Raw genomic sequence first — 20,973 nt, 5'->3', positions numbered from 1 at the left:
CCACAGGGATTAAGATAAGGAACATGATCTCTTAAGTTTTTTGTCATAATGGTTGTAATGAATCTAATTGAATTAAAACTTCAGCCCATAAGCAAGTTTTATGTCACTTGATTCTTCAACTCATTTGATAATTGTTTCATCATAAAATTTCAGTTGGATCTTATTGAGTAAGATTTTAGCCCACAGGCAAGTTTTATGTCACTAGATTCTTCTGACTATTTAGTAATTGAGATAAAATACTATCATAAGTGGTTAATTGAATTTAATAGAATTAAAACTTTAGCCCACAGGCAAGTTTTATGTCAATAAATTCATCAACCCATTAGATAATAACTTTATCTCAATTTCTTAGAATTTATAAATTTAGTTCAATTATAATTCTAAGTTTCGTGGTTTGCATTGGCAAAACATGTATTTAGTCACTTCCCAAAATTTAGATACACCTTTTATTAATTATTTTTCACGAAGCTTACTTGGCTATTTGGAGTAACTATAGTAAGTTGCGTGGTATGATATACCTCTTATGGATTCCAATAATAAAATATATCTTCTGAGCCGAATTCCAACTTGGTTTTGGAAGGCGTATTTTATTATTTTAGTATGTCCAACTATGGTGGAGAATCATGTCCTCATTAATTATTCATTTAGTTGGACTATAATTGGAACCAAATATTGATTATTTAGTATGCCCAACTAATGGTGGGGAATTATATCTTCATTATTTAGTTGGTCAAATCAATTATGAGTGTTATATCATTAATTTGGCTAAAGAATATCTTAATCAGTGGGAGTGATCATTTAGGAAAGATCATTAAGATACTCCACTAAAGTTGATGGATTTAGTTGTTTTCATACATTCCAAATTGGATTGTGCGTCTAGCAATAAGTCCAAAAGTTTCCACAAGTATTAATTTAGTCTTTTGTTCTTATAATTCATAAGTTCATTTCATTGAACGTTTGGTTGTACAACATATTTATGAAAATGTTGTAACAATATTAATGAATTTATTAGAACGAAAACATTTAACTTGTGGTGCACTGCCAATTAATAAATTCTTTAGCAATTAACAGAGTCTTTAGTTTCTTCAAAATTGATCCTGGGCCATTTTTGGTTTGTAAGGCTCAAAACAATTTTGTAAGACATAATAAGACTCGTAATGTTCAATTAATTTCGAGGTGAACCTTGAGATTATTTGGGAAGTTGGTGTATGTTTAAGATTCCAAATTATTGACTTAGACCTTATGGTTTATGTTATTGGAATGTTTCTATGACTTGACTATCTTTTGGCTATCTTAATGAGTGGGAGTGACAGACGTGTCAACTCCAAGCTCTTAGCTGTTAGAGGTAGTATCTGTGTTAACTTATAAAGAAGTCATAGAATATAGTTAGCATTATGCTAACATTAAGGGATCTCTACTTAAAGCATGCTTCTAAGATTTTGGAGATCATACAGTGAATTTGGATGGTTTCTTCCTTCAGTTGTGCACATAATATATTTTGAGAAACATCCATTAAGGGACTAAGAATAAACGTAGGGTTTGTTCATAAAGAACCTAAGTTAGAGAATTTAAATGCATGTGATCAAAGTAGATATTACTCACTTGATTAGTAGAGGACGTATTACTGTGGTTCATGTATTTTGTTCTTTAATGAAGGTTGTGCCAGTACTTGCACCAAGTGGGAGAATGTAAGTATTTTCCCTAATATAATATATTATAATATATTGTATTAATTAAGTGGTTGTGGTGCAAGTGGAATATTAAGTCAGTTAGTGACTTAGTCTGTTAGGCAACTCAGGATATTCAGTTAAGCTTTAACTGAATATCTGCCTACGTTGATGGGACGTAGGCTTCTAAGCAAATTAGTCCTCCCACAGCTCCCGTGTTCAGAAGACAAGCACCATCGAGTATTCGGGAGAGAAGTGGTAGACAAAACACTAATGTCCATTCTGCAGGTTTACCATCCCAGAGACAATACCAACAACTATGGCTGGGGATATTCGGGCGATCCTAAAGCTTCCGCTGCAACGAGGCAGGTTACTCGTTTACTTCAGTTTATGTTAGCATTATTATTGTCTAACAGAAAATACTATCGGGTATATATATATTAAGCCGGATAATACAATTGCCTCTTGAATTCCGTATTAATTTAACGATTAAGGAGTAAGTTTGGGATGACATGACGGTGAGCTAGAGGATCCCAAATATACAATAACTGTGTATAATCAGCTTAAAGTCTTCTCTCCTTACATTTAATGTTATATTTATAGGAGAAATGGAAAACACATGTCGAATGCTCGACATGTGTGACACGCGCTATCCATGCACAGGGGCAGGCTAGAGGCCCCACTGATTCATCCACGTGCACAAAGGTTCCTAGTACCCTTGCTTTACGGGGTATATTTCCTATCATAATCCATTGACCACTTAAAATTGGATTAGACCATTCCCTTAAATAAAAGCTTTGAATGCTACCAAAATTGACCGAACAAGTGGGTTTGAGATTGGACCCTCCACTTGAAACGAATGTTTAGACTCCACCAATATCAATTGTAAACAACTAGGTGAATGCAAAGTGGACCGGACAAACTTTGATGCTGATCATGTTATAATTTAAGATGGGATCAAAGTCACTCAATCAAACTATAAACGTGAGCTCAATCACACCAAAAGCATGAATCTAATCAATTAGCTAGTATAACATATGACCTTATACATTCGTGGATGAAATTAAAAATATCCATTATGAAAAAGAAATGAGGGAGGGTAGCTACTAGCTAGCATGCAAGAGGTTAAAGCAAAGCTAGATAGCTAGGTTAAGGTGGGTCGAGAAGGTTAAGGTTAAGTGGTGGTAGGTTTGACACGTGGTTTGTCGTTTTGGGGAGATGCACGTGAGTTTCTTGGTCAAAGTCTCGGCCCTACGGTGTACCGTACGCGTGACGATGCGAGCAAATGGAACCCATTCCTCTTCACTGCTTCCGCGCTTTTCTTGCCACCTCTTCTCAACCATTTTTACTGCATTATTATATGCTTTTCAATTCAATTTTAAATGTTTTTTACACTATATATATAGTAAAATCTTTGTACTTTTTAGCAGTTAGTCACTTAGTAAAATCAAGGACAATTGAATTATTTAAAAATATAATATTTATGTCTTTACGTGTGCTCGCTAAATTGGTTGGTTTCGATTTCAATACATTGAAGAATAGTAACGAGTATCCTAAACGAGGTATATACATTAGACATAAGCGAAATATGAATATAATTAATACTCCATAACATTCAACAAGTGAGTTGATATGACATTTTCTGAATTGTTAAAATAAGTCAAATTGTACGACAAACATGTCATTTAACGATTGGTAACTTACGAATTGACCTTTTACATGCTTAAATAAACAAGTTGACTGATACCAATTCTCGAACTAGTAAGTTTGAATTATGTGATCCAAAAGCAAATTAAATGTAAATTGCCACCTCTAATTATCACACTAAAGGTTGATATATAATAAGCACATATCTGTAAAGATAATATGCCTAAAGCATCTATAATTATCCATTCTCTTAAGCATATATAAATGCTGCGCTGGCTAGGCTTTATTACCAACTCTCTCTCTCTCTCTACGTATACATACACATGTGTATGTATATGTTTTACATAAAATAAACAGTAAACACATAATTCAACAATATAAAACAAAACAAGGAGTGCTATACTACTTTCGAAGGTATAGCAATGATGAATAACACAATGGATTAAGGATGTCGGCGAGTTGATATATATACTAATAATAATTAATTAATGATAAACTGTATCCTTAGTCCAAAATGGTATATGTACACCCTGTGAGCCATGTTCTGCAACTTTAAATTAAAGATGAAAAGATACTGGAAGGAGCTAGCTAGTATAGTACTAGCATTAATTAATTAATTAATTAATTAGATGTTTATTAATTAAGTGGAATAGTGCCAAGGTGTTCGGTTGTAGGTGTGCAACTTAATGTGAATGCTTGCCTTGATTGTCGGACCAAAACAATGATTAATAAATTACTCATATATATTGAGTGAATATAATGGACTCAACTTTTGTGATTTATTATATTAAAAAAACTAGGGTAATTGTTTTTTTATATAATTATAAAAATTATGGTCATTAAATTCAGCAACTTTACTTTTTAGGTGTGTGGGTGAAATTATTTTTAAAAAAAAGAAGAAAAAGAAATTGGAGGCAGAAGACAAAAACATGTTGCATGCGTGCCATGCTACAGGGTAGAGAGAATCTGGGGAGCACATGGCAGGACAAAAGCTCCAAACCCCCTTCAGTGGAGTTTGAGCCGAGGAGGCCCCGCGTTCCCCGGTGTGCCGCACTCACGTGACTTTTTCTCATTAATAACACCTTCTATCTTTTCTTCCAATGCTTTAAATTATCAAAGACAAACAAATATTACTTTTACCATATGCTATTCGTAGTTGGTAGGTAATAATCAATTAATATTTCTTATTTATTTTGTTATATATTGTTTTGGAGAAATAATGTAAAAGTTACACTTTTAGATCCGTAATTGTAAGTTGTTGGTTATGGAATAGTTACACGTTGTCAATTTTAAGAAATTTAGTACTTATGGATATCCAGCACGAGTACCCAGTCAGTGTCACCTAGCAGACAGCCGGGTATGACATTTGAACTCAACAGTCACAGCTTGAGATATGATCACTGAGTCTGGCTCCCTAATTACCTTTTCATAACTTCTAAACCCACTATTATTACTCATACATACAAATAATTACCTATAAATCCAAATAATAACCCATGAATACCCCTCTACTCCCCATCTACTATTCTTCTTCCAAAAGATTGAACCCCAATTAACCCTAAGGGCTCCCTACACCCGACCTGACAGAGCATTTGGGAGGATCACCATCTACTATTCTTCTACCATAAAAGAGAGGAGAAACAAGAAGAGAAGAAGATAAAGTTGATCCAGATCTCTCTAGACTGGAAAACATGCGGTGATATATATACAAAATCTCAAACAAAATAGTGAATTTTGCATTGGCACCGCCTAAACAGGTATGTGATATTTACCTTTTGGTTTTCACGTTAAAATTCTTGTCTCATTTTTTTTTTTTACATTTTTTTATCGGTTATGTTGGCCTGCCAAGTGACTACCCGGATCACGAAACCAACAAATAGTACCTTAATTGTTTGGAATGATGTAAATTTGACTCCTTTGTCAATGGAAGTAAGGGAAAATGTTCAGTACTATGGGTTTTAGAAGTAAATAAGCTATTATTGTTGTGGGGTGGGGTAACACTAGGTCTCACTTCTAACTCGACTGAACTCCATTATTGTAAAATCATGGATTTTAGATGGCGTAACAATGATATTTCAAAATAGCTCTCTAAACACCCTAGTTATAAACATTTTCTACTAACAGAAGGGCTAAATTTACAACTCTTTAAACAATTGGGAAATTGTTTTTTTTTTTTTTTAAAAAAAAATTTGACGATGAAGATCTAAATTGTATAACTATTAACAAATATAATTAAAGAGGTAAAATGTGTTATTTATAGAGTACAATTTATTGATATAAATTTATAATTTTATCGAGATACCTTTTTTTATCATTGCAATGTGGATAAGTATGTAGTTTGATATTCTACAAAACAATATTTTTGTATTTTTTCTATACTTTTGAAATATTTTTAGGTGAAAATGACGCATGGGACATGATTATGCAGTCACGAGTAGTGTTCCCAGCTACGTAGTTTGTGTTTTGCCCACAAACCAAACCTTGGACCTATTTTCCAATGGTGGTTTTACAATCTAGGCAGTTGAGGACGGTCAATAAAATCAGTTAGAAAGCAAATAAAATAGTATGATAAGTGTAATAACGGAATGTTATTGTATTATTGCTCTTGAGTGTAAGGGATTTCAAACTCTTTACAACTCCATTTTCAAGGTATTAATACAACTCGAAAGCTTAGTACTCGGTCTAAATTAGAAAAATAAATTCATAAACCGTGCACATTAATTGCCTAAAACAAAAACAAATAAAAAAAGTAATCCTTCAAATTTAGAAATAAATCATTCCAGATGTCCCTTTCAAGAATTGGTAGACACATCCCCCAATAATCCCGAATTGAATTGGGAATATGCTGACCACTTGAGCTAATGCCGACCGCCTGAGTTGAGACTGAATGTCGGAACCCGTAACCAACACATCACCCAATATACTATCAATTAACCAAAATTGAAATTTACATATACACATTATCTTATATTATATATTTTAGAAAATCTTTTTGTACTATAGATTTGTGTATCTAATTGATATTTTACATTTTGATTGTATATCGAAACTAACCATATTCGTATTGGTTAGGATCTTAAGTGACAGAGCACTCTTGCAATTTTAGATTAATTAGAAAAGAAATTCATGTCAATTCATCCAAAGCACATAACTAGGTGATGTAATGCTTACTATTGACAAACTAAATTTTAAGAAATTACTCAATTTTGATGGGGGTAATTAAGGGCAAGCTAATTAAAGGATATGATGATTTGAATCCCATACTCAACTACCATGTGATTCTTATTTCATCAAATCTTTCTTTGTTTCTGCCTAACTTAACTTTTAATCTATTGATGCTGAATCTTCTTTTTTAAGTGTTACATCCATGCCATCCATCATCTTTTACCTATTACATCATTGTACATATGAAAGCCATGATAATGACCTCACTTAACCTTAACCATTGTGCCAATTCTTCAGTGTTTTCATAACAATTTACTCGCATTCTTAATACTCACGTATAAAAAAGCTAATATAAATGTATAGAATTTATGCCCGACTTTACATTAGCCAACAACCCCTTGTGCTTTTTGAAGGATGCACGAACCAATGATCATCAAGAGGTCTGTCCTGACTTAATTTATTGGTTCAACAGACAGTATTTGAGAAAAGGGACTAATGTTTAAAATTTGACAATCACACAGTATATGAATTATGCCCAAAGTGAATAAATTTTTTATATACACCGACACTTAACTTTATCTGTTGAGTCAATGAATTACCGTAATTTTATATCATTCCAAACATTCCAAATCCACAAATCAACTTTCCAAATGCAGCCTTAAGTAAATCGAGACAAAAGAATCATTACAAATACACTGAGAAATAATTAAAAAAATGTTAACTGGTGAAAACGGATAATGAATTCAGTGAAAATTATTAATAAAAGGAACAAGGTACAAAGCTCGAGGTATAAGTAGATTTAGGTGAATAAATTAATATTTTTAATCGGGATCGCAAAAAGCTCACTAAAAAAAATAAATACTCCAAATAAAATAAAATAAAAATATGATCGGAATAAAATATTTTCTAATTCCCCCCCTACAGCGCAGATAAGAAAGTCAAGCAAACGGCATTCCCAAGAAAAACCGTTAACCGTCTCCCAACGCCGTTAAACAGCCGCAACGTCGTCAGCCAAACGGCGTTTTTTTGCACGAAACGGAGCATTGTTTTTAAAGTATTCGGGGAGAAACGAGGACGAAGAACACACTCTGTCCCTCACAGGAAAGAAAAAAGGAATTCTAGAGAGAGAGAGAGAAAAAAAAGGAATTCTAGAGAGAGAGAGGCTCTGAATTGAGGTTGAGCGAGTATAGTTGGTGTTCTGGAACGGTGTTCTTGTTAATCCTGAACGGGATAACGGGGCCTACAAGCAATAATCGAGAAAAGTTTTACTGTTTGGATTGGATCACTTCCTCATTCCGCCGGGAGAATTCCGGGAGCTGGGTTTGATTTTCAACCCGAATTCTTCATTGCGTGTGTGTATCTCACAGGTAGTCATCTTCTTCAGCTCTGGTTCTGGATCTCCATTGTTAAGCATTTTTTTTTTGCGCGGAATTCTCCGTGTTTTGCTGTTTTTTCTCCGCATTTTGAGTTGAATTCTGCACGATTCAGCTGAATTTTGATTGTAGAAACGAAGAGTGACGAGAATTCCCCCGGAAACTGAAACTTTCACCGGAAAAAGCCGTCGAGCTTTTTAGCTGTAAAAAAAGCTCCTGAATGCGCCTCCCATCATCGGCGGGAGGCGGATCTAAACGTCAGCTGAAGAATTTAAATTTCTGAATTGTGGAATTCCGCTGCATCCATCGGAAATTCAGTTGAATTTCGGAAAATCGCGAAGAAGGAGAGTGGATGGAGTTGCCTCAACCAAGAGCTTTCGGAACTGACGGTAATTTTGCCGTTTTTTACTTTCGAGTTCATATTCTGTAGTAAGAAAAAATCAATAAATAATAAAATTCACAGCGAGAGTCCGAGCTATACTTGGTAAAAACAGATACTTTAAGAATTTGAAATTGTGTGTTGTTCAACAGGCAGAAAGACGACGCATGACTTTCTTTCCCTATATTCACCCGCGGAACAAGATCCAAGACCCCGCCAAGGTAAAATTTTCCAGTACATACCAAAATCTTTCCTTTTTCTTTTTTCTCAACTTTCTTTGAATTTCCTTTTAATTTTTACTCCGTTGAAATGGTCAGAATTTCTTTTATTTGGGTAATTGGCGTTGCCCACTCATCCCAATAAGGGAATAATAATAATTTGTCGAAAATGGAGTGACCAATGGGGTAAAAGATGATTTTTTTTATCAAAATGTCATAATTTTGATTCTTTCTAACAGCTTTCTGATCGAATTTGTTGCACGAGATTTTCTTAGTGTGGTTTGCCTCTCTTGTATAGTTTATGATTTATTATATAAGATTGTGGTAGTGGCTGTGGTAAGACTTGCTCCGGTGAGATTCGATTCAACATTGAGGGTTTAGTTTGTGTTGGGTTCTTTATGTACGTACAAATTAACCTGATTTACTTCTTTATGAGGACGATGACTGATTCATGAATTTTAAGATATAGTCATAGAGATGAAAAGTTAGAAGAATGATCTCGAATCTCACTAGCGACAGTGTGGGAGCTACCTCTCAAAGTGAGAGGGGCTCTTTGTGCGCAGTAAGTAGAAGTCTAGCCTTTGTGGTTCATGTTCAATTGAGTTACCATGATTTATATCATCCCAAATGTTCTGTCGGGTTAAAATGCGGAGGGCGCTTAGGATTGAGGTTCAGCCTTTTGGAAGAATAAATTTCAAGATATAGTCTGATGAAGTTAGGAATAATAATTAATTAATTGCAATGCGTCATGTAATAATTTTATTACTGAGGTAAATATAACATATTTAGTTGTTATTTTGTGGGTGATTAAAAGGGAAAATATCCAAGGCATTAGTAGCATAATTAATACACCCGTGATGGGAGATGATGATTGGTGTGTGGATCTGGGCCACGTGCTATGTGGGACATTTTTCTGGGGTTGGCCTACATGCTGAATCCAAAAGGGGGGGGGGGGGGGGGGTGATAGAACTGTTCTGGACTTTTAACGCCCCATCGGATCAGAGATTCAGGGCCTGACTATTCTTAGGTAGGGCCCAGTTTCTGCCCTACCCATTTCTCCATCCTTTCTCTGTAATCCCCAATAATAATAATATAGGAATTTCTAAGGGAGTTCTAGTACATTATACTTTCAAATTCTACTCCCTCACTCTTGCTTTTTGACGTAGTAAATAAAGATAAGATATTTTCATTATGTGAGATGTTTACATAAAAAATTTGTAAAAGAGAGTAGAAATTATAAGTAAAAAGTGAGAGTTCATGTAGTATTTTCCTTTTTAAGATTTGGATAAAGTGTATCCACACCTGATTCCTTTTGTACTAGACACAATTAGGTATGTCTAGTTACATTTGATAAACACCCTTTTTTTGGGTATTACTATGGGGGTGGGTCCATGTGAAATCTGAGTTTTTTTTAATACTAAAAGCTGACTCAATCCCACAACTTCCCTTATAAGAGTATAATTTGGTGCCATTGAACTACAAGGTCCTTGACTATGAAATTTGAGTTATATAGCTTGGGCAGGAATAGTTGTGGAGCAAGAAAAAAGTGACCGTGTTATATTAATTCTTGTAGTTCATAATATCATGTATATTAAAAACTTGAAAACCTGGCAATAGTGCTTTCTGGTCTTATCACTTTTTAAAAAAATGAAAACCTCAAGGAAACAAGTTTAGAAGATGTAAAAGTTGCTAGGTTCTACCTTTGCACAACCAACAAAAAAAATTAAGAAATTATTTCCTTACTTTCTTTTTACCTGCTTTATAGTGATTTATTGTATGATGGTGTTGTAGTTCATTAAAATCTTCAATTTATGGTGGCTTATTATTTTATATACAATAGCAGGGGGATTCCTCAGAACTCATGATTTCTTGCAACCACTAGAACAAGCAGAGAACACTGTTGGGAAGGAAGAAAGCAAGGTTGAAGTGACAATTGCTGAAAAGCCTCCACCTCCTCCTTCCATGGAGCACAACCTTCCTGGTGGGATTGGGACCTATAGCATTTCTTATTTGCAAAGGGTTCCAAAGCCAGAAGGGAGCTTATTTACTATGGCACAGCCAAGTAGTACTGACAGAAACGACGAAAACTCAAACTGCAGTTCTTACTCAGGGAGTGGATTCACTCTGTGGGATGAATCTGCAGTGAAGAAGGGAAAGACAGGGAAGGAGAATAGTTCTGGGGAGAGACATGTTCTAAGAGGTAATGACATTATCTTTGTGGATTTCCTTATATTTCCCCTTAAACATGATTTAATGGTTGAAACTATAGCACGAATTAATGCTGACTTGTGCTTGACAGAAACAGGCGTAAACACAGGAGGACAGCGGCCCGTGGCAATGGAATGGCCATCACAGTCATCCTCCAACCTTAAGCATAGCACTGCAGCCTTCAGTTCTTTCTCATCCTCTCAGTGGGTGGCAATTTCATTGCAGTCATTTTTTATGGACTCTTTAGTATTCATATTTCACTTCTAATTCTCTGGTTATTTTGCAGACAATTGGCCGCTCAGAACAATCAGAGCTTCCTAAATATGATAACATCAGCTAAAAGTGCACAAGAAGAGGATGAAGAAGAAGATGAGGAAGAATTTGTCATCAAGAAAGAGCCATCACCTCACCCAAAAGGTTTTTTTTTTTTTTCACTTTACTTTGGGTAATTACTGATTGTTTTTATAGTTAGTTTCTTGTAACTTAAAAATTAAAATAGTTAATTTCTTTAACCAGGAAACCTGTCAGTAAAAACCGTTGGAAAAAGCAATGATCAGAAGCCAAATACTCCACGCTCTAAGCACTCAGCAACAGAGCAGCGTAGAAGGAGCAAGATCAATGACAGGCATGTTTTACAATAGCTACAAAAGAAAGTAATCCTTTAGTAGTTACTAATTTTGTCTATCCAAAATAAGCTGGTGATATGAATATATGATTGCATTTTAGTTACTTCTACAGAGTCTTTTTTCAATTTTATTTATCGATGCTCTTCTTTGAAGTTTGGCTGATGATCTTATGAATTGATAGGAATATTATACCTTAGTTGAATATAAATCTTCCTAAATATATATAAATATTTAAGCTGAAATGGTGTCAGTGCACAGTTGGATATTTAGTATTCCTATTTTCATTATGCAGATTTCAGATGCTGAGAGATATTATCCCACTCAGTGACCAAAAGAGAGACAAAGCATCATTCTTACTAGAGGTTTGTGCATATCAAGTGACTTTTGTCCAACTTCAACCACACAGTCATCACATTACGGAATTATAATGTGAATCCGTATGCAGGTTATCGAGTACATTCAATTCCTACAAGAGAAAGTGCAGAAGCATGAGGGATCATACCAAAGCTGGGAACATGAACCAACAAAGTTTCCATGGGTAACTCATATTTGTGTCTATTTTTTCTACTTTCTTCTCAACAAATTCATGCTCAATGTCCATGGCTGAAAGCAATTGTGAATACGCAGTTTTTCATTTATGATTCTTGTTCTGTTACCACACTTATTAAAGCTTCAATCTTTGTTTGTGAAATAGAACAATTGCCAAAGGGGTGCTCAAGGGTTTATTGATCATTCGCAAGGGACGAATAATGCATCTGATCCAGCACTCATATTTGCATCAAAATTTGCTGATAGCAAACCTGGGATTTCTCGAACAATTCCTGTAAACGGACAGAAAGCAGAACCAGACATGAGCACTGCTTTGATAAAAGATGGTGGTCATCCGCAACCCATGTCTCTGCCATTTGATCCTAACATATTCCCTCTTTGTGGGACAAGAAACATAGCATCACAACCTCTGCCAAAACTAGTGTCTGGTAAAGACAAATCAACATCACAGCATCAACCTCAATTTCCTCAGAGTAGATCAAACACATCCAATTACACTGTTGCAAGCAATGAGCCAAAAGAACAGGACCCAACTATAGAAAGTGGTACAATCAGCATTTCAAGCATCTATTCACAAGGGTAAGATTTCATTCTCCAAAAGTTTCAGTTCATACATATTCGGTTTAAATTTGATGCTTTTGCAATAGAAACATGTAAGAAGCTATAGTGCTAAACTGACAACATTCTAGATAACACCATTACTTCCATACATCTTGGGTAAACAAGAAAGCCCCTTGCAATACAAACATTTTAGAAGCTGAACTGCAATTTCCTGGATAGCATCATTCCTCCCATACATCTTCTTGGGTAAATAATGAAGCCCCTTGCAATACACAGATTTAAGAAGCTAAACTCTCCTGATTGTTACTTTTCCCTGTAACGTTCTAGATAGCATCGTTGCATACATGTTCTAGCTAGCTACTTCATTTCACTATTTAGTTAAACTTGTTTGTTTGAGGGATCTGGTTTGTGATAAACATCAACATGCATTGGCATTTTCCAGGTTGTTAAGTACTCTCACAACCGCACTTCAGAGTTCTGGTGTAGATCTTTCGCAAGCCAGCATCTCAGTACACATTGACCTTGGGAAGAGAGCAAATGGTAGATTAAATTCTTCAGCTTCCACAATCAAGGTACCTGGATCCTTTCCCCCTCAGACAATCTACACTTTAACTTTTAACCATTAAGCTAGAATCACCTTAACATCATGAGTTTCTTCAATTCAGGGAGACGATGTTTCCACGAGCAATCAACCAATTCCACATTCCATAGTCACAAGCGCGGGGGAGGAATCTAGCCAAGCCTTGAAAAGGATAAAAACCAGCTGAAGCTAAGCTGACAACAAATAGAAGCATTCATTCTGTAATTGATTTATTCATTTTTTTGGGTCTACCTCTTTTCCTTCATAAGGATGATTCAAGAAATACTGGTAATATATATAGAAATCTACCCAAACAACATCACGAACCCACTGTACATGTAATTTATTTCTTTCTTTCTTTATCATTTTGATCTTTAGATTGTTGGGCTGCACAGGTTGTCCCTAACAAGTGTGATATTCCTCCTTGAATTATTATTACTGTCCTGCCTGTATTCCTACTGAAACTGATTTTGAGAAGCCGCGGTTTTAGCTTAAGGCTTTTACTATATACATTCCCTGTTGAGTTTCAAACAATTTCTTTTCAAAGTTGATAATGTTTTTACAGGGTGCAAAGTGTAAGTCCGGCTTACTGATGAGTATTAATTAATTTTTTTTTAAATGGAATTAGCTTTGTTGTGAGAACTGTATGAACACTTTAAAAAATTGGTGGACGGTTGAGGCATATCAAAGGAAGTAAATGTCAAAACTTCATAGTAGAGTGAGATGTACAAGACAATAAGACATCCCAAACATGTGAAAGAAACAAGAAAAGGAAACTAATCTCCAAATTAAGCCGTATGGGGCAGTAGATTCTAAGACACCCTCCGAAGATAAATTCCAAGGATAATAAATGTGTATATGAGCCGGCCCCTACAATATAATAACCTTCCATTGTCAAACCATATCAAGAAAGGGACATGCATGCATATTTGGTGTCATTGTTTATCCTTTAGTTCTTGAAATGCACATTTGAGCTTTATACTACTATATATAACTGAGGGGTAGCTAGCAAACTGGGTAGGGTAGAATAATATCATACAAAAACATAGTATCATTCTAAAAGTTTTTAAGGAAAAGTAATGTGGGTTGTTGTGTACCTTAGTGCAGTGATTCTTGTAGTGGTTACTCAATGGGTGTATAGATGGAGAAACCCCAAGTGCAAAGGATTGCTCCCTCCTGGATCAATGGGTTTCCCCATCATTGGAGAATCCATCCAATACTTCTCATCCCATCCCCTAGAAGGCATCCACCCCTTCATCAACAAGAGAACCTTTAGGTAAAAATAGTAAAGACAATTCAAGAGCAACTTTAATTTAATTTGCACCATTTTTCAACAATATATAATAATGTATGATCTGATGAAGTCGGAATTTTCAATCACTAGTGGTTGAAGATTCCTGCCATCTTAAGAATTACATTTCAACCACTTATGGTCAGATCAGAAGTCTGCGAATAGGTCAGACCTAACTGACTAAAGTTTTTGACTAGCGATTACTTTCAGTGATTGGTTGGTTGGAAAAGTGATCTAAACCATGATTTTTTGTCAGACATTCTATATATACCTAGGGTTCCGACGACTTTTAGATGGTTGACAAATTTGTACTATTTGCAGATATGGGTCACTGTTCCGAACAAGCTTAGTTGGTCAGAAAGTGGTGTTCTCTACGGATCCAGAGGTCAACCATTTCATCTTTCAACAAGAAGGGAAGCTTTTCCAGCTATGGTACACAGAGAGTGCTCTCAAACTCACCGGAAAACAGGGATTAACAGTTCACCATGGAGCCTTCCACCGCTATCTCAAGAACCTCATTCTCACCCTCGTAAGCCCCCAAAACCTTAAAGCATCATTGCTGTCGGAGATGGACCACCTCACCAGAAAACACCTGCATTCTTGGACTGCCCTTCCCAAGTTTGATCTTAAAGAAGCTACTGAAACTGTAATCATTCATTCATCTATTATGTTATAAATATTTCATGCATGCATGCATGGCTTACTAATTAACTATATTTCTTTGATTATTAACAGATGATATTCAAGCTTGTTGCCAAGAAAGTTTTCAGCTATGGTGAGAAAAGGGCAATGGAGCTGAGACACTGTTACAGAGCTTTCATTGATGGCTTTTTCTCTTTCCCTCTCAACATCCCTGGAACTGCTCACCATGCTTCCATGAGAGTACGTAAACTGTGTGTGTGTGTGTGTGTATGTAAATATATAAAAGTTTATTATTTGTTGGGGTTTTGTTAGGGACGCAAAAATGCTATAAAATTGATAAAGGGGACTGTAGAAGAGAGGCGATGGATGAAACAGAAACAGAAGCATGGTGATGAGGATTTCTTGGATTACCTATTGAAGGAAGTAGACGACGAAACCACATTTCTGACAGAACAAATTGCAGTGGATTTAATGTTTGTTCTGTTGTTTGCTACCTACGAAACCACATCTGCAGCCATCACACTGGCCTTGAACTTCCTCAATAAACATCCTCAAGCTTTACGACAATTACAGGTTTAATTAATTAACATTTCATTCTAAACCATTCTTGTATCTAAATCACACTACTAGCTAGAGCATTTTGGGGCAATTCTAGTTGAATTGGTCAATCGGTTGATTTGGTAATTACAAAGTTTCAACTTTAACGGTTGGTAAAGTTGATTAGAGAGTTGGTTTGGTAACCATGCACAATGGTCTAATTTTCGGGGGGAAGAATCTTCTTGGTTTGAGTCGATCAACTAGGAGTAACTTATAATAATTTTTAATTTGCTGATGAAGATCACAAAGTATATATGCTTCACCAAAAATGTACATTCAGATAGCGGCCCTTTCCATATATAAATAATGATTTAGAGCATTTTTTAAATTTGTTGACCGTTCATAATTTTCGTAGAGATGATTGGTATTAATTTCCAGCCAACTTTGATAGGTATAGTCAGAAAACTTAATTGATAACTTTATTGAAACCCTAATTTTCATCAGTTTTAGTGATTGAAAAGGTTATTCTTGACAAAACAAATACTCTTGTGTATTGTTACAATATTGTAGGATGAGCAACAGAAAATTGTAGCAAGCAGGGAAAACAAGGACTCCCCCATTACATGGAAGGAATATAAGTCCATGAATTTCATGCACATGGTCTTCTTCAATTCTCTTTCTTTACTTATATTCATATTATTAATTAATTAAATAAATCAAACTTTAATTTTCTTTAATTTGTATGTGTTGAAGGTTATCAATGAAACAGTGAGGCTGGGGAACATTGCTCCACTCATCTTAAGAAAAGTAATGGCAGATGTCCAACTCAAAGGCAAGTTCATCAACTTGGAACTAACCACATACTCTCATCTAATGTTACATTTAGTAAATTTACAAATTAATGATCACAAGATCCCAAGTTCGACTCTCAGTGAGAGCGGTTTATTGACTTTCTTGATTTGAATAAGTCAGGCATATGTGTAACCTAGACTAGACTGATTTACCTCATATTGGTCTTTTGCATGCTGACCTAGGGTCGACGTCACAAAGATGACGGACTTAGCAATATAATGCACACCTTCGGATAGTGGCTGCATTTCTTCTCTCCCAATTAACCAACAATATAATTAAATCTTTATCGAGAATTGAATTTATTATAACCTAATGTAGGATATACAATTCCGGCGGGTTGGACCGTAGCGGTGTGTCCATCTTCTGTTCATCTAAGTCCAGACAAGTACGAGGATCCCCTAGCATTCAATCCATCCAGGTGGAATGTAAGCTACTCACACTGTCATATAATATAAGATAAGAAAATTTTATCCTTTCAATTCAATGGACTAATAATTTATGAGTACTGGAAATTATATTAAAAAGGGTGAAGAACTGCATTCTGCATCCAAGAAATTCATGGCGTTTGGTGGAGGTCAAAGGCTTTGTGCCGGTGCTGATTTTGCAAAGCTGGAAATGGCTATCCTCTTGCATTACTTGGTCACTAACTACAGGTGGAAAGTTGTAGAACAAGGGAAGATAGTTCGAACACCCGCATTGTTATTTCCAAATGGCTTCCAAATCCAGCTAACGAGCTTAACTGATTGACCAATTCAAGATAAAAGGTCCAATATATTTAAAGAATCGGGTAAAGGCTACAAGCTTAACTTCCAATGAGAGATGATCAGCTATGACCAACCAAGTCTAGTTTACATTTTTATAGTCCTTTACAAACTAGAGTTAAAAGGTTGGGTTTACCCAATGTACACATTCAGATAGTAGTTGAGAATTCTCTCGTCATGACTCAAAAAAACATTAGACCTCAAAAGTTTTAGGGTATTTTTGTGTCCACTTCATTTTCATACTTAGCTTGAATGTTACAACATAATGGGGCTGCTATACATATATATCAGATACTAGACGAGGAAAGGCGTGAAGCTGACAAACAGACAACCTTTGCTTCCAATGAAACAAAATCTATGTTGTGTACACTGCAGTTGATATAACCCTTCAATGGCAGGGCTTCTATACATGAATTTCGATTACTAAATTTATATAAACGTGTATGCTACTGCCCCCGTGATTTAGATACTACTGCTACTACTTAACGCTCCATCCTCGTTTGATGGCTGTAAACACTCCCAAGGGTTGGAGTAGAAGTAATCCTCTTCCTTGGGTCGGTCCGGAATGACCAACCTTTTAGCGGGGTTCCCCATGTGATCAGCGTGAGCTGCCTTAACAGCGTTAGAGAACTCATCCCACGTTAATGATTCACCGATATACTGGTCTATCAGATCCACCAGAAGCCTTCTGTCCAAAAGGATCGTCTTCTTGTATTCGAGATATCTGAGAATGTTTGGGCGTGGTTAAAAAAATAAAGTAGGGAACTTGTTTCAAAATTATCGATCAAAATTTCCCTAACTAAAATGTACCTGCGATGACCCTCGACAACTTTTGCCATGTTTCCATCGTATGTAGGTACGAATATATCACTCTCAAGTGAAACAAGATAGTCTAATGCAGCCATCTGGGATGAGTGGTTTTGAAAGAACCTAAGATCGGAAGGATCCAATAGTGTCTCCTTTCTAACCTGTTGAAAAGGATATGGTGAATCCGAGGAACAGAAGCTAATTAAGCAATAAACGATCGATTTCTACTTTTTCGACTAACCAGGTTTGGATAAGATGCTGCTAGACTAGCCATTCTTCGCTCTCCTCCATATATCTCTCCGGCAGCAATGTAAATTTGGATACTCGGATCAACGTCTAACGCCCTTAGTGCAAGGGCGGTTTCCTCGGGAGTCAAGGGGCATAGACCGTCTTTCCTTTTCAAATCCGAATTTATGATCTTCTCCTTCCACCATGGATAAGCATATCTAACATTTACAATAAAGCGGTAAAAAGTGAGGAGCGATTTCAATTTTCAATTCAAGGCGAAAGATAGGTGAACCGTGAACACGAGGAAACGGGTTTTACCTCATTCTTGTCAACTCTTCTACCTCGTCGTTGTTGCACCCCTGGGTACAGCCCGAGAACGCCAACATGTCCATTTCATATCTGAGATGCAGAACGATGAAATGACCCTTTTGTCTGAGAAGTCCGATAACCTTTCTACCCAACTCTTCTATCTGAGGCGTGAATTTCAGGGCGCTAAAATTCACTCGACAACGCAGCTTCTGAATCTCCAAGGGCTGACCGTTATTGGCTAGACGGGAATCAGTTCTGTTCAAGTGGACAACTTTGTATTTCCGTACGAGAGGAAGAATCTGCACCCGTTATATTATTAGCATCGTTAGGACCGGGAAAACACAACAATTGAGAACAACAAGGCCAATAAAAAACCAAACCTGATTCTCATAATAAGAAATGTCGGACCAGCTAATAGGCGCCATGGAATAAAACATTCCCAGCTCCACTCTCCTCTTGAGCCTCGGAGGTAGCTCTTTCAATATCCGAACTTCATCTCTCAAGGACGTGATAAAACGATCAACATCAAATATGTCATGGAACTCGCTGCAAGTGAAACGATAATAAAAACCAATTTCAGCATAACAAGATCATACATAGAAGGACCAAAGTTAAGGAAACACACCTCGGATCAGCCCAGAAAGAGGTCCTATCAAGCTCAGGAACTATAAGAGTAACATTCAGATATCTTGCAATCGCAACCATATCACAAATCTGCAAAAAAAGGCGAAAAATTTGGACATCAAATTCACCTGTCTCATATAGTATAGCTACTATGAACACGTGAAACTCAGAAAGTCACTTACTGCTGCCCGCATTTGATTAAGTCCTCCATTACAAGAAACCATTAGGTAACCATTGTTTTTATAAATCCCTGGATTGAAAAATAAGCAGACCAAATATAAGCATTCAAAATAAGCAAACAAGCATATGAATGTTGAGACTCTGTTCGTTTATCGTTTGATTATTAAACGAGTTCTAAAGTTTCTTCATTTACTTAATAACACAAGTAATTTACATATACACCCACATTCTTCCTCTGGCATTTACATCATCAAAATTCAAAAGAACTAAGCATAACCTATGAGAGCAGACAGAAAACATTGAAATTCCAGACAAAAACATCATAGGAGAAAGGAAAGTGTGGCTCACTCTTAGGTGGAAGAACAGTGGCTGGGACATCTCGGGCAGCATTAAGATGCATTGCTGAAATGGAATCCTGGGATAAGCAAGAAGGCCAGCCCTTCAAAACCCTCGGCCCCCAAGTCTCCCCAAAGGTAGTCAATTGAATGAAGCAAGTCCACAGCAAAACCGACGTCGTTGCCCTTATCATCCACAGCTTCATTCTTGACCGTGAAAAAATTACAGAGCTTCTCAGCTTCTCCACCCGGCTCTCCCTGAAAGCCGCCGCCGCTTTCTTCAACACCATTTTCCCTGATCCCCAAAGTTCACTCCTTTTCCCCGCTACTCGGAACATATCATTTTCCCTCACGTTTCAGAGCAAGATTGCGTCTTTGGGTATAATGTAGGATCCGAAAATTTCCAGAATTGGGTCGAGAATTCAACGAAAGATGACACCTTTTCGGTAATGTTAATGAATTCTTCAGATTCTGGGATTTTTAAATCTGACCGACAGTCTCTGAAATGGCCCAGAAACTCTAGAAATGTGATTGGAGCACTAAGACTATAGATTCTCTCCAGAAATAGAAGTGAAAGAAAGAACTATCTTTTTCGAAGCATCAGAAGAGATTCGAGGAAAAGCCTCAGTCTTTAAGCGATCACGGGAGAGAGTAACCAAAATTTTGTAGTAGCTAAGTATGGGGAGGGGAATATTGGGGATCTAAGTGGCAGAGATCTGGCGGATGTTTCGGAGAGACGGCGGCGAGGTCACCGGAATCTGGAAATGCTGGGAACAGAGTCAGAGAGGGAATGAAAGGTGAAAAATGTGAATAGAGTGAGAAAGGAGAAGACGCAGAGGCACAGGGAGAGTAGAGTAGTCGCACATTCACTGGATCGCATTCTTAAAGCTAAAACCACTTACCACTGTTGTTGGTTGGACGGTACTTATCTACTATGCATACTACCTTCTTTTACCCTCTTCTCTTCTGGTTCGTCGGACCTTTTATTTGAGTTCTCGAATTTAAAGTCGTGATCTATTTTATCTGGAGAGATTGACGATTAATGCTACAACGCTTCTAGTACCTTCGGAATGTAGCGAATTGATTTTAATGAAAGTGTGTGATACACATGATTTGAATCTTTTCTTATTTTCGTTGGGTATAACCTCAAGTTCAATAACCCTTTCTTAGTATTTATATTTACTCCGTACATGATTGCAAAAACCGCGCCTAGCAGCTAGGCGGTGGACGGCAGCCTAGAAATTCGACGAAATTGTCGTTCTAGGCGGTCGCTAAGCGCCTGTCTAGGTGCCCAAAAAAATTCTTTAAATTAAAAAAAAAAAAAAAAAAAAAGGACGCCTAGGCGTCCGCGAGCGTTCGAGGAACGCATAGCGATTTTTGCAACCTCGACTCCGTATTTTATATAAATAAATTCTTTGATTTCATACTAAGTTT

At 36.5% G+C, this 20,973-nt stretch overlaps 3 protein-coding genes across 6 annotated transcripts; 2 read left to right on the top strand and 1 right to left on the bottom strand.

Annotated features, from left to right (window-relative positions):
* The first annotated feature begins 7,551 nt into the window (after positions 1–7,551).
* On the top strand, positions 7,552–13,504 carry LOC109149361 (transcription factor BIM1). Of its 4 annotated transcripts, none has more exons than XM_019297093.1 (12): positions 7,552–7,846; positions 7,985–8,241; positions 8,384–8,452; positions 10,293–10,649; positions 10,749–10,860; positions 10,944–11,074; positions 11,174–11,282; positions 11,576–11,645; positions 11,729–11,821; positions 11,978–12,411; positions 12,836–12,965; positions 13,059–13,504. In XM_019297093.1, exons 2-12 carry the CDS (start codon positions 8,205–8,207, stop codon positions 13,158–13,160), a joined length of 1,644 nt encoding a protein of 547 aa, XP_019152638.1. In that variant the 5' UTR covers positions 7,552–7,846; positions 7,985–8,204; the 3' UTR covers positions 13,161–13,504. The 4 variants fall into 4 exon arrangements, with proteins under 4 accessions (XP_019152638.1, XP_019152639.1, XP_019152636.1 ...); XM_019297094.1 differs by having other exon boundaries at positions 10,290–10,649; positions 10,755–10,860; XM_019297091.1 differs by having other exon boundaries at positions 10,290–10,649.
* Positions 13,505–14,052: 548 nt separating this feature from the next.
* Positions 14,053–17,176, top strand: LOC109149370 (cytochrome P450 87A3-like). The gene is made up of 8 exons (XM_019297103.1): positions 14,053–14,249; positions 14,586–14,910; positions 15,000–15,146; positions 15,219–15,479; positions 16,014–16,103; positions 16,197–16,275; positions 16,614–16,720; positions 16,821–17,176. Exons 1-8 carry the CDS (start codon positions 14,053–14,055, stop codon positions 17,040–17,042), a joined length of 1,428 nt encoding a protein of 475 aa, XP_019152648.1. The 3' UTR covers positions 17,043–17,176.
* A 194-nt stretch (positions 17,177–17,370) lies between these two features.
* On the bottom strand, positions 17,371–20,438 carry LOC109149363 (uncharacterized protein At1g04910-like). The gene is made up of 8 exons (XM_019297095.1): positions 19,553–20,438; positions 19,207–19,274; positions 19,026–19,114; positions 18,781–18,946; positions 18,410–18,699; positions 18,105–18,309; positions 17,867–18,024; positions 17,371–17,780 (listed from the first exon to the last, which is right to left on the bottom strand). The coding sequence occupies exons 1-8, from the start codon at positions 19,875–19,877 to the stop codon at positions 17,519–17,521; spliced, it is 1,563 nt and encodes a 520-aa protein (XP_019152640.1). The 5' UTR covers positions 19,878–20,438; the 3' UTR covers positions 17,371–17,518.
* Positions 20,439–20,973: the final 535 nt, after the last annotated feature.

Source organism: Ipomoea nil, unplaced genomic scaffold, assembly GCF_001879475.1.
Source record: "Ipomoea nil cultivar Tokyo-kokei standard unplaced genomic scaffold, Asagao_1.1 scaffold2159, whole genome shotgun sequence".
Classification (NCBI taxonomy): Eukaryota; Viridiplantae; Streptophyta; class Magnoliopsida; order Solanales; family Convolvulaceae; genus Ipomoea; species Ipomoea nil.
The sequence above is the reverse complement of the archived record's forward strand: the minus strand, read 5'-3'. Positions and strand labels throughout refer to the sequence as shown.